At 36.7% G+C, this 14,015-nt stretch overlaps 1 protein-coding gene across 2 annotated transcripts in view; it reads left to right on the top strand.

Moving 5' to 3' along the window:
* The window catches only part of ITGA1 (integrin subunit alpha 1), a 166,428-nt gene that overhangs the window by 122,793 nt on the left and 29,620 nt on the right, over positions 1 to 14,015 (top strand). For both annotated transcript variants that reach the window (XM_048224257.2, XM_057312234.1), the window contains exons 13-18: positions 2,396 to 2,539; positions 3,767 to 4,024; positions 6,222 to 6,352; positions 9,669 to 9,835; positions 11,266 to 11,402; positions 13,562 to 13,672. In XM_048224257.2, the coding sequence (XP_048080214.1) occupies positions 2,396 to 2,539; positions 3,767 to 4,024; positions 6,222 to 6,352; positions 9,669 to 9,835; positions 11,266 to 11,402; positions 13,562 to 13,672 (948 nt within the window). The remainder of the gene's footprint in view (positions 1 to 2,395; positions 2,540 to 3,766; positions 4,025 to 6,221; positions 6,353 to 9,668; positions 9,836 to 11,265; positions 11,403 to 13,561; positions 13,673 to 14,015) is intronic.

Genomic DNA, 14,015 nt, shown 5'->3' on the forward strand with positions numbered 1-14,015 from the left:
CCAACCAGAGATTATTTGTACCACTCTCAATATTGCTTAGTAATATAATGGAACTCCTTTCCCGCACAGATGTCCAGGGGAACAAAGAGTGAACCAAAAGTAAAAGTCTCTTTAGATTCTCATTTATATAAAATAATAAAACCTGGTGAAAGGGTTTTATTAGCCTTTTGCCCACATTTGTAATCAGAAAATGCATCAACAATCTAAAAAAGGCTAAGGTGAGGAGAGCCTAAAATGATGTGTCACCAATAAAAATGGAAAAGGAAGTGTAGTAGACATAAATAAGGAGGAACTGACAGGATTGTAAAACGAAGCATTTTGTATGACATCTTAGTCTGATATCACTTTACTAATTGTCTGCGAGACAGGAAGTAAAAATTTTGTGGAAAATTGCTCATGAAAGTTACAAATGATTTAAATTATGAATGATTTAAGTTTCAAGCCTGGGAACCTGAGACAAAGGTGGCACCATTATTAGAATGTCAGTAACTCAAGCAGTGTAGATACTTCTTTTATTTTTTTTTTATAATTTTTATTATGTTATGTTAGTCACCATACAGTACATCCGCAGTTTTTGATGCAATGTTCCATGATTCATTATTTGCGTATAACACCCAGTGCACCATGCAATACATGCCCTCCTTAATACCCATCACCGGCCTATCCCAGTCCCCCACCCCCCTCCCTTCTGAAGCCCTCAGTTTGTTACTTCTTTTAAATGGTATTTGGTTTTACATATCTCCTGTAACAGTGAGCACAAATTCAAATGGTTGTGGGTGTCTGGAAGGTAAAGTAAATAAATAAAGCTACTGCACAGAAGACAGCAGGAAGTGGTGGGAACCATGGACCGGACAGCTCATGAGCCATCTAAACATTCAGCTCCCACTCAGCTCCAGATGGCTATTGTCATGGGGGAATCATGGCCCAAGGTTGCTAGATCTTACAGCATTTTATTTATGTTTGTAATTAATTCAACTTAAAAAAAAAACCTTTTAAACTCTTCATAACCTATGGGTAAAGGACATTCGAAAGCCAATGTCTAGCAGTTGTCTGAGTGTCTAGTAATGTCTAGGAATGCAGAACTGGAGCCTTGAGAGGAGGATAGAGCGAAATTTGCAATTTTCAGTAATAGAAATGTCTGGATGGATTGGCCATCTAGAAGAAGAGAATGGCGGGAAGGTGCAGGTCTTGGCTTAGGGGAGGCCAAAATCTAGGGCATGGGAGGAGGAAAAAGTGATGAAAGCAAAGATGAAAACAAAGGGGGGCCTGTGATATCGTGGCAGAATCAAGAGAGCAAAATTAAAATCATGGAAACCAAGACAGGAAGTTTCAATAAGACGATTATCAAGAGCATCAAATATTAAACACAGGTCAATATTTGGGAGGGTTCTTGCATTTAGATAATGAAGTGTGAGTCTCCTGCATTTCCTTAAGATACATCCATATCTTTAAAAGAAAAAACATTGCTGCAAGGGGATGGTCCCCTGAAATCCTTTTATATTTTTCTATCTTCCGCAAGTACTAGAACAAGACTTAGCCATTTAGTTGAGTAAACAATCTTCTTTTTTTTTTAAGATTTTATTTATTTATTTGAGAGAGAGAGAGCAAGAGAGAGCATGAGTGGGGGAATGGGAAAGGGAGAAAGAGCACAAGCAGGGGTAGCAGCAGAGGGAGAGAGAGAAGCAGGCTCCCCGCTGACCAGGGAGCCCAACGTGGGGTTCAGTCCCAGGACCCTGAGATCATGACCTGAGCTGAAGGCAGATGCTTAACGGACTGAGCCACCCAGGCGTCCCAATCTTCTTCTTCTTTTAAATTTAAATTTAATTAGCCAATTTACAGCACATCATTAGTTTCAGATGTACTGTTCAATAATTTATCAGGTGCATAGTAAACCATCTTCTAAGTCTACAAGATGAAATTCTCTGCACCAGGATTCCAAGACAAATCAGTTCTTCATACAGTATTTTATTTCATATTTTTATACTACTGTGTATAAACATATATTGAAGCCATCCCAGAATGCCTTTTATTGTTTAATCTCATTTTATTTCCTTACAAAAAATCATGGTGGCATTACTTATCTTTTCTGCTTTCTGGAGAAGGAAGAGACGTTAGGATGAAATCTAAAGGAAGCCATTTCTCTCACGTTCAGGCTGCGGAATCTATAACAGCTGCTCATCCTCAAGGATAGGTCTGACTATTTATTAGCCCCCCCAACAAGAGCCAATAAAGAGCTCTCAGGTAGAATCCATTTCTATATTTTATTTCTATTTCTGTATCTATCTGAATCTCAAATACTCTTCTCGATTAGGATGAGTAAAAGAAATGCAGGCTTTTAGCTCTCTTGAGAATTTCTGATGTTCATCAGACTATTTTGTTTTGTTTTGTACCCTAGATTGGTTCCTACTTTGGCAGTGTTTTAACGACAATTGACATTGATAAAGATTCTAATACCGACATTCTTCTGGTTGGGGCTCCCATGTACATGGGAACAGAGAAAGAGGAACAAGGGAAGGTGTATGTGTATGCTCTGAATAAGGTAATGGTACCTCTGAGTTTGGTAGAATTTCAGGAATATCTCTTCCTTTCTTTCAATTTCAAATAAGTACTGCAGTTCCAATTTTGTACTCACTTTTGAAAAAGGAGCAAAGAATCCTTCAGGGCCTCTTTACCCCCACCAACTCCTCAGTTTCTAAATGAACATTTTAGAATTCTAGTTAAAGTAGTTCAAACCATTAGATGTTTTCTGCTTGGAAATGTGAACTATTCTTTTTTATCTGAAAATATAGAATAAAGACAAATATAAATCTCATTAAGCTGCTAAATAAACTCCCAGGGCATCCATTCATGACTCTGGCCTGGAGGTGTTCAGAACATTTGCAGTTAAAACTGCGTTAGCTGTCAAAACAGTTAAAACTGGGGAAGCAGAAGGACTGTGGAATAGTGAGTTTTAAGGTGGTGACACCACAAAGTTTTAGCAAACTACTATGGTCTTTGGACCATTGGGCTGGGGCGAGGTTTTGTTTGCCACTCCTGACTTCAGACATCATTTGTTAGGTGAAATAATTCTTGATTTCTTCATTAGAAGAGTTTTTGTTCTGTTTCGTTTTGTTTTGCTGTTTACAACAAAGTCAATATTCATCTATTTAGGTTTTTAAATTCTTAAGAGTTTCTCCAATTAATTTTTAAATTCATAAATTGTATATCTTTCTTCCTTTCATTTTGTTTGCGTCCTCCCATCAATTTTTTTTGGTCCCTTTTTTCCTAGAACGTGTGTTCCTGTCCATCATTACTAGTACTTCCTGTTCTTTACTGAGTTTTGGGGGGTTTTTTTGCTCTAGATAGCTTTGGGAAAAATTTGCTTTTTGAACAGAGTAATTTCCTCTTTGCCCTATAGAGGAGACTATGTAGAGACTTTTCGAAGAAGCAAATTTTGGATGAAGGAAGGATAAAGGCCTGAATTGAGGATTTAAAAATTCAGCTCTTTGGCTTTAAAAACATTCTGTGAGTTAAATACTCACTCGGTTGCATTAAAAAAAGAAACCATTAAAATCCTCAATATGCCTTCTTCCCCACACTTCTACAGTCTGTTCTTTAAAATCTTTAACTGTGCTCTCAGATAAGCACCCTTTTTAAGAAATTTTACAAACTTTACCGTTGATGTACAAATGGTTTTTAACAGCATTGATTTAGCACATACTTAAAAATTTCACTGTGCTGTAGTAATGATAGAAATCCATAAGTATCCTGTTTATCTTTCTTCCAGACAAGGTTTGAATATCAAATGAGCCTGGAGCCCATTAAGCAGACTTGCTGCTCATCTCTGAAACACAATTCATGCACAAAAGAAAACAAAAATGAGCCATGTGGGGCTCGTTTCGGAACAGCTATCGCTGCTGTGAGAGACCTCAATCTTGATGGATTTGATGACATTGTGATAGGAGCTCCCCTGGAAGATGATCATGGGGGAGCCGTGTACATTTATCATGGGAGTGGCAAGACTATCAGGAAAGAGTACGCACAAGTAAGAAGTTAAACCTACACATTCCCACCCTTAAACGATAAGTGGCTTCAACACTAGGCTTGCTTCTTGTCTTGCTTCTTGAGTTATTTGGTTTTTTTTCTTCTGACTCTATTGGGAAACTAGATTTAATTCTCTTTTAAGTTTTCTTTACAGAAGCATTATTTTGTATTTTATCTTTTTATCTAGTTTGGTGGTTTTTTTGTTTTTTTTTTTTCCTGTTGTTATTTGCCATGTCTCCATGATCTGAGCTTTCTGGAATAGTAAAACACAAACCAAAAAAAATGGATACTTTTTAACAATGTGTTTTAACAATTGCAATGTGCCTGATCCTAAACAGAGGATACCACTTTCTGAATAAGAGAACAATAATGATATGATTTAGCCAATAAAGAAGATGAGATTATTGCTTTTACATTCAATATCCATGTTGTTAAAATGAAATTGCATTACATTTATATTTATGAATTAAATTGGAATATTTTTGTCAAATGAATTGGGGTTCCTAAAGGTTTATAATTTCCTCACAAGTAATCCCTCTTGGAAAAAAATCTTAATAACTAAGCTTAACCTGCAGGGGATTTCTCTTGTTCTTGTTTTAAATTTATTGTCAGTTAACAGTTCTAATCCATAAATGTAATTTTTCCTACATAAGAAAAATATCAATTTGCAGAAGTATTTAATGCACTATAAAAATAGGAGAGTTTAAAGGAATTCTTCTAATAAAATTATCTGTTTTTAAGTAATCATAAGTAGTTAGGCATTGAACTACTTATATAACATGAAAAGAAAATCAGAACATCAATTAGTTCTTTTTATAGTTGACTGTTCTTTTTGTACTATAGTCAACAGAATTCTCAAAATCCATTCATGTGAAGTTGTGGTTAATTTTCCATAAAGTCATAATTACGTTAGTGAAACAATAAAGGGCATATTTCAGTAACAACACTTCCATGCACTTAGTAAATTATTTGTTTTCAAATAATTCAAAAGTCTTCATGGTATTACTTAACTGGAAACAGGCAATATTAACCATGGGAGCATGACAGAATGAAGAACTGCAGAAAGGCATTTCTTTCTTGTGTTCTACCACTTTATTCCTTCACTATTAATCCTGAAAATTTAGTGAAATGGCATTTGCAGTAGAAAAAAAGAGGATATTTAAATCATTAATAGGATAGATTGTCATAAATTTATTTTTGTAAAATGGTGGTAACTCAAGATGCAGCTTTAAATAACAACAAAAAAGAATTTAGAGTTGAGTTTGCTTAATTATCGGCAAAACGCTTTCCCAAGGACAGGGGAGGATGTGCTCACTTGTTTCCGTGATAACCTGAGGTGCTGCTTGTGTATGCAATAATCCAGAATCAAACTGAACGATCTCCTCCAGAACCAATGAGGCAGATGTCTCTGGTTTGTTTGCTGAAAAAGTAAGGAAATACTTCCCAATGAGCCACAAACATTTCAGCATGAAAAATGTTTCCATTTGGTTTGCCTTCTTTGGCTTCTTAATTTATGGTTTTTAAGGAGACCTCAAATTTAGGGAGGGTCTGTCAGTCCTATCTCCTCGCCATCAGGTTCTATTAAAATATTATCAGCTTGAACCAAAGTTAAGTCAGGAAGTACGAATATTGAGCACATTATGTGCACAAATCAGTCATCGAGAATTCCACATTCACTTGTACCTGTTGAGTTTACAGTGCCCTTGACTTTAAGCAAAGAAGATCATACACTGGAAAATGTATTTGATGGAATGTGCTGTTTATATCCACCCCCCAAATTCAGTGAACCCCAAACTGACCCCTAGGACAAACTTCTACTCCCTCTCTTGCTTGTATGATGCGTTTTCAAGGTTCCAGTATCTTTAAATATCTCTGTGTTATGGGATTGAGTGGGAACTAGAAAGGAGAGCCAATTACTCACAATGTTTTCCTTGAGCATTAGACAAGATGACGTTATAAAATTTTTTCCCTCTCTGGTGTCAGTAACCCTGGATTATTTTGTCTGTACTATAAAAAGAATAACGTTTGGTAACATCTGAGTAATTCAACTTGTCTCCACATGAGGGGTTTCTTAGGCACGTTTCCAAAAGATCTTTAATTTTCATTTTTTGTTAACCAATCCAAGTTCTCAGATTTATTTAAAACTGTTTTTGAAGAGACACTTCTGGCATAAAAACTCTCTGTTGGGACTTTCACAGCGTATTCCATCAGGTGGAGACGGCAAGACACTAAAATTTTTTGGCCAGTCTATCCATGGAGAAATGGATTTAAATGGTGACGGTTTGACTGATGTGACTATTGGGGGCCTTGGTGGTGCTGCCCTCTTCTGGTATGTATTTTAATAACATCCAATTCATCTGATGATATTTCACAAATAGTTCCAGAGCTCAAAGTATAATTGAAGTTTGTGTCATACCAAATATCTGTTTTCTTTTGTACCCCATTATTTAAATAAAAGTTGTGTAGTTAAAGAAGCTGGAGGAGTCAATAAATCTTAAAAATAGAGACACCATATTAAAGGGACAAGTAGAACCAACTCTTAATTTGGGGTATTTATTAGGTGCTTGACACTAAGGTAGGTATTCTGTTTTGGGGGCAGCATAGGGAAGAAGAGGGCCTCATAGAGAATTATATAAACAAGAAAACGTCCCTAACTTTGAGTTGTTCACACACTTTCGGGGTAATTGACTCTTTGCTCATTTACCTAATATGTATAATTAGACAATTGTGCATCATTGTCTATGTTTATATTATATTTGTATTATATATATTATACTTATACCATACCATACATAGATGGTAACTGCACTTATTGTGGTGAGAAATACAATTATTGAATCACTACGTTACACACCTGAAACTGATATAATATTATATGTCAACTATACTTCAACTTAAAAATTTGAAAAAAATATTTAAAAATTAAAAATAGAGATAATGTTTAAGAACTTATAGTCAAATGAAAATTGTACACTAAATTGTACACGGATACGCATTATGTTAAAAACTGTTTTAGCTGTACAGTAGGGGGAAAAGAAAACGGTAGGGTGGTACCTAGGAAAGGAGAATGCTGGGCAACAAGTAGCTGTGACTTTGGGGAAGGCTCCCCCAGAAGCAGGGCTCTGAACCAGAAGTCGCCAGTGCCAGCAACGAAGGGTACAGTTAGTCTCCATGTAACTGCTAACCCTGGATTAATTTATTATGATAACCTTAACTCAAAAAATATTTACTGTATTCACTCTCATATTGAAAAAATATACTATAATTATAAGGGCAATTTTTACTCCCTTTTGTTTCAAAGGGTTTCTTAGAAAGCTCTGAAGACTTATTTATGGCCTCTTTTACCCCCAGTCATTGCTTTATCATTGATGGACCAAAATGACAGAGTTGGACCCCTACCTAATTGCCTGGCAGAATGGACCAGACCAACAGACTGGGACACAAAGACCAAGATTTACAATGCTGAAGGAGGGATTGAGAGTGGGTATAGATGGCAGGCAATAAACAGAAGCCCGTCCCAATCAGGGACATCCAGGAGCAGATACTGAGAGCTCCGTCATGTGGAATAAATTGCGTCATAATCCCTTTAAAGACCTTTTTGGGGCAGAGGGATGTGCGGTGGGGAGTGGTCAAGGCAGCCTCATTCCTGAAGGATCCAAACTAATAAGCAGGGAATTAGACATGCTCGTTCATTGCTGGTGTAAGTAAACTAGTTAAAACACATTAGAAGGTATTTGCCAATAAGTGTTAGAAAGCCTTAAAATAGTCATACTTTTAACAAGAAATTTGCTTCCTGAAAGTTTTTAAAGATTTAATCCATGTCTAAGATATATAATCTTTAGAGTCATCACAGCACTGTACCAGTAACTATTTTTTTAAAAAATAAATTAAGATAAATGTCCAATAAGAAAGGACTGAGTAAACAGATCACAATACATGCATATGTTGGAATAGTATGTTGCCATTAAAAATAATGTTCGCAGAAAAATACAAATATTGGAAAGCAGTTCATTATATTATGATGTTTTAAAAGTATGTATGGATGTCTATGCATTTTTGTGTATGTCTCTCTCTCTCTGTATACACACACACACACACACACACACACACACATCTATATGTATAGATACATGTTTTTCTGCAAAGAAAAAGAAGCATGTCAAATATTAACGGTGATTATTGCTAAGTGGTAGAATTACTGGTGATTTCTGTTTTCTTTGTCTCCTTTTTTTATGTTTCTGTGTTTTCTATGGGTAAGATGTTTTCAAAGAAAAATATAGTCTTTTTAATGCAAAAGCAAATCAAAGACCTATGTATTCACAAGATACCTAGCTATAGTACTTGTACTTGTCTGTACAAGTATTACAGTGCACAGAAGTTGTCCATGGGCCTTTGGACTCTTCCCAGATTGGGAACAAACTCAGATTCCCCAAATATGGTTTTGGTTCTGAGGCTGCACCTGAGCACTGGGTTCCGTCTTCCTTCCATCACAGGCAAAACAGATTTTTGGCTTATGAACTGTAAGGAATGAAAAATAATTTTCCCTCTAGCCTCCTGAGTTCTTGGCTGACACCCCTGTAATACAAGACAGATTAACAAGGAAACAACAAGCAGAAGTTTATTAACATGTATGCCCCATATATACATGGGAGTTACCCAGAGAAAAATGAGTAATTCTTTGAGGTGGCTTAGAATTCAGACTTACATACTATCTTAATAGAGAAAAGAAAGAAGGTATGCAGGCCTCTATGAGGAAGATAAATGGGCCTAGGAAAGACCAGATGGGTGATATGATAGTTTGTGACAAAGCTTGTCTTGTGTCCTATCTCCTTTCCTGTGATAAGAATCAATCCTTCCTGGTCGATGAACTCCAGTTAAGCTCCTTTTGGAGTGTCTGTCTTTAGGTACAAGGAAAGTTCACAGAAGCCTCTTTCCCTGCATTTGCTGTTTTTCAAGTGCCCACAGCTCAAAATAATACCGAAGTGGTATGAGTGACATGGCCTGAACTCCTGTAGTCACATTTTGAAGTGGCATATTCTGCTACCATTCAGAACCAAAGCCTAAGAGAGTTCCAGAACAACCTGGGTGTCCTCAGAATACCAGATACCATCACTTCTGTATCAAAAATTCACCATAGAGGGGCACCTGGGTGGCTCCATAGGTTAAACACCCGACTTTTAGTTTCGGCTCAGGTCATGGTCTCAGGATCCTTGGGATCATGCTCAGCACAGAGTCAGCTTGAGGTCCTCCCTCTCCCCCTACCACGCTCTCTCTCTCTCAAATAAATAAGTAGGGGCACTTGGGTGGCTCAGTGGGTCAAGCATCTGCCTTTGGCTCAGGTCATGATCCCAGGGGCGCCCTGCTCAGTGGGGAGTCTGCTTCTCCCTGTCCCTCTGCCTCTCCCCTCTGCTCATGTGTGTGCTCTCTTGTGCTCTCTCTCTCAAAGAAATAAAATCTTTAAAAATAATAAAAAATGAAATTAAATAAATAAATATTTTTTTAAAATCACCAAAGAAATGGAATCCTGAGATCCCAACTATATACAAAGAAGACTCCCGATCAGTGCATTCAAATTGCGCTTCCATAATGATGGCATTTATTAAATGTGAAAATGTGTGAATAATCATCATTGTTTGTGTTTATAGGTCCCGAGATGTGGCTGTAGTTAAAGTGACCATGAATTTTGAACCCAATAAAGTGAATATCCAGAAGAAAAACTGCCGTGTGGAAGGAAAGGAAACAGTATGCATAAATGCTACAGTGTGTTTTGATGTGAAATTAAAGTCCAAAGAAGACACAATTTTTGTAGCTGGTAAGTATCATATGTATGCCAAGTACTTTGGGGCAGGAAGACAATACATTTGCTCCGCATGATGAAATCCAGTAAGATATTGTATTTTCCCCCACGATAGGGATCTGCATATCACATTTGCCCCTGTGAACCTGTTGAACCTTGATAAAAAATCTGCTGAGGAAAGAATATGTTATGGAACCCAGTAAATTCTGGGGCAGAAACTATATGTTTATAGGCAATGGTCACAACAGTCCAAAGTTCCCCTCTGGCTCTCCCATTTACCTCAAACAACCAGGTGCTAAAAACAATAACAATAATACCAATTCAGAAGTAGAGTTTGGAAAATGGGCTCCAGAGGAGCCCAGTTTTCCTTCCTGTGGGTTTTCACAAACCCTCTCTTCCTTCTCATGCCCTCTCTGTGGTAAGACTGGTATTGCAAAGGACTTGACTGCTTTGCCACTCCCACTTCCTGAGATCTCTTTGCTCCACTCAGAAGGTGACCCTGGTTTTTGAGAGTCAGACATGTTCCCTGTGCGTGTTCTCAGACACAGTCTAGGTACGTCCTCCTCCCTACACGTACACTTCCTAAGGTGGTTTTTTAATGATATTGAGATACGTTGGAGTCAAAACTGTGGAGGCCATTGGCTGCAAAAGAGTAGTTTGCTCTACAAACCAAATGTAAGTAGAATATGAAAACTCATGAATCTTTAAAATCTATTTTTCTTAGTTTGCTCTACATGTGCATAATTATGCTCTGCAATAGCCGTCTGACTAGAAGATAAATAAGTTATAGAAACGTAAAATATGATTTACATTTTCATATGCAACATTATTTAAGTCTCATTTAATTTTTATAGAGTAACTAAGTGATCAAATAAGTAGGATTGTTGCCCTTTTAGAAAGTAAGGTTTCACGTGTTTTTTATTTTTGTACGCCTATTTTATTAAACTTATTTATTAAGCTTCTTTTATTATGTGCTTTGAACAGTCTGAAGTGACTTTTTCATAAAATAGATAAGAATTGATTAGTGTATATTTTTGTGTCAATTGAAATAAAATCAATATTCTAAACAGGGCTTCAACATTGCTAAACTAAAAAAAAATAATAATTTAAGTGAAAACCCGATAAACACACGCGTGGCCAGAAAATCAGTTTGTATGTTGGTGTTCATATGTATGAATGTGTGGGTGTGCATATGTACACGTACATTATAGAATAAGTGTGATTAAACGTTAAAGGCACAGTGAACTCAGAAGGCGGTTCTGTAGAGTTCCTGAAGCTTATCTTCATGCCTGGGACTACCATTGTACTACAGTAGTGTGGATAAGCTGAGTAATAGGAACGTCTTGTTGACTGATTGCTCAAGAGGTTTTCCTATAATGCTAATTTAATGAGCTAGACCATATGAAAATTACCTCAAGTAAATATTTCTGTCATTTTGTTTCTAGATATGCAGTACCGTGTCACACTAGATTCACTAAGACAGATATCACGAAGTTTTTTCTCTGGAACTCAAGAAAGAAAGATTCAAAGAAACATCACAGTTGAAGAAACAGAATGCACTAAGCTCTCCTTCTACATGTTGGCAAGTAAATCATATGTTATAACTGCTTTATTCCAAATCAAGAATAAAGCATAGATATCTTATTCCAAGTCAGTCTTAACAGTTTTTATTTCAAAGTGCACGTGATGAAGTAAACTTCATTGTATTTGGTCACTTTTATCAGAAAGTCACAGGCCTGATCTTCTAATTTCCAAATGCATTTCATGAAACTATCTTTCATCTTCCCTGTGTGTGTTATCAGTCATCCACATATCATGGAATAGTAGAAGGCACAGTGCACTAGTTGATAAGAAACCTTCTGCTTTCATTCATTCATTCATTTTTTACATTCATTCATTTATTCTTTCAAATTGAAAACATCATTTAACTTTTGTGAGCCTCATCCATCAAATGTGGTTAAGTGGTTACATGCCCTGAGAAGAAACTGTTGGCCCATGTGCTTTCTGGGGTCCCTTCTTGCCCACTGAACTATGTATTTCACTCTTGGACTTTAAATTGAAGGGAAAAAATCTAGTATTTTCTATCATCTATAGTCTTTCTATTACAGTAATAAAGGAGCCTTGGAAAGCAAATTATTAATCTCTGTAGATTGCTAGGAAGCCAGTTTGAACCATTTAAAATGCATTTTATTGAGTCACTATGTAAATGGGGAACGTTCCCAATAAGGGCAAGAGTTTCTTTTTTTTTTTTTTAAGATTTATTTTTTATTATGTTCAGTTAGCCACCATATAGTACATCATTAGTTTTTGATGTAGTGTTCCATGATTCATTAGTTACATATAACACCCACCACACATGCCACCTAGACTTGAGAAAACCATTAGTGGCAACACAAGGGCAGGAATTTCTTAACATTTTCCTATAATGAACATGATACTTAAAGGGAAAAAAAGAGGGAAGAATGGATGCAATGAGAAAACATGATTTTAGTGACTGAGACAGACTTGGGACTTATACATGATCCTGGAATTTTAAAGGAAAACAGGCCGATCTCCCCCCACCTCTGATTTATTTCTGTATTCCTGATGTATTCATATTTTATATTTTTAAAATATTATAGTCAGGGTAGGGAAGTGACAGAAAACATGCCAGTTGGTGTACTGTATTTTTCTTCTGTGATTTTCAAGTCGATATTCCCCACAGCGTATATCAAAATTAACTTATCTGTCAACACTAAGATCAATCCATAATCAGGAAGAAAAAAAACTGGAGTTATCCTCCTATTTACTTCATCAGAACTGAATATTTAGGAGTTAGAACTTGTATAAAATTTGAAAGGGTGTGAAACCAGATGTGCCCCTGCCTTCAACCTGCTAGAAATCATTGTAGTGTATATTTGTCCAAAATGTAGAATCTAGCTATGTGTAGGCACTTGGTATGAAAAGGAATGAACTAGTTTCAAAATTTCTAAAATTCTTTTGGACTTTAATAGATACATTAAGATTTGTTCTGGAGTCAGCCGGGATGGAATTTGTCTCAAAACTTCCCCGCATTCCAAGTGATTTTGACCAAGTTGTTTAGTCTCTTAGAGGCCCTGTTTTTCATTTGTAAAATAATGACTGTAATAGTTTTTCATTTTAGAGGACTGTTGAAATACTTCTCAATAATGTGTGTAAAGCTCATAATTTCGGACATGCCGTAAATGATGGCTGTTACTCATGATATTATAAAACAACATTGATTGCATTCATATTACTTACATATCATTTTACATTATAAAATTCTTGCAACTCAAGGCATATATCATACTAATGAAATTCAACTCAACTTAAAGAAAGTTTGCTCATTTCAAGTTGGGAGACTTTCCTAGAAGTAATATATGGCAGTTTTTAGCTCAAGATCTCAAGAGAAAGATACTGTTATGCAAGCAGCCCGGAGTAGTATATCCTGACATGACAAAGTATGGCATATCCTATTACCCCAGCAGGGCCCCCGAGAAGCTGGAGGTGAATCAGCTGGTCATACTCTGAAGGCTTTGCTTTCAGCAGTGTCCCTTATCAAGGCAGAAGGCAGTCTCTCTCCAATGAAGCAAAAGCCTGATGAGATCATATGTCAGATCAGGTGCACAAGAATGTTCCAGTAAGCCTGACCCACAGGGGCAGAAGAAGGAAGCCATAACAAGGTCAGAACATCCAGTAATATGATACCAATGATAAAATACACTATGTTTTAACCTGCAGGACAAGCATGACTTTCGGGACTCCGTAAGGATAACTTTGGATTTTAATCTTACCGATCCAGAAAATGGGCCTGTTCTTGATGATTCCCTGCCAAATTCAGTACATGAATATGTAAGTCAGATTTTTGTTTAAATTCAGAATGCCTATATGTGAACATATTGGGGGGAGGGACCTGAAACACATAGACACACACAAACACACACACAACCCTAAATCAATTTTTTAAAAAATGAATGAGACTCTTCTAGACTTTTCTCAACTCTTCTACTTCCTGTTGTTGGAGGGAACTTATAAATAGCACCTACTTTTATCTCCCCTAAATTTAGGACCGATTGAAAGAAAGGCATGGGTTAGCCTACTAGTGCTCCCTTATTACTAAAGAACTCCGGGTTGCAGGCATGGCTTAGGCATATTGGGTGTCCTCCTACTGAACAAGGCTTAGACCACAGATAAC

This window comes from Ursus arctos, unplaced genomic scaffold, assembly GCF_023065955.2.
Source record: "Ursus arctos isolate Adak ecotype North America unplaced genomic scaffold, UrsArc2.0 scaffold_15, whole genome shotgun sequence".
Taxonomy (NCBI): domain Eukaryota; kingdom Metazoa; phylum Chordata; class Mammalia; order Carnivora; family Ursidae; genus Ursus; species Ursus arctos.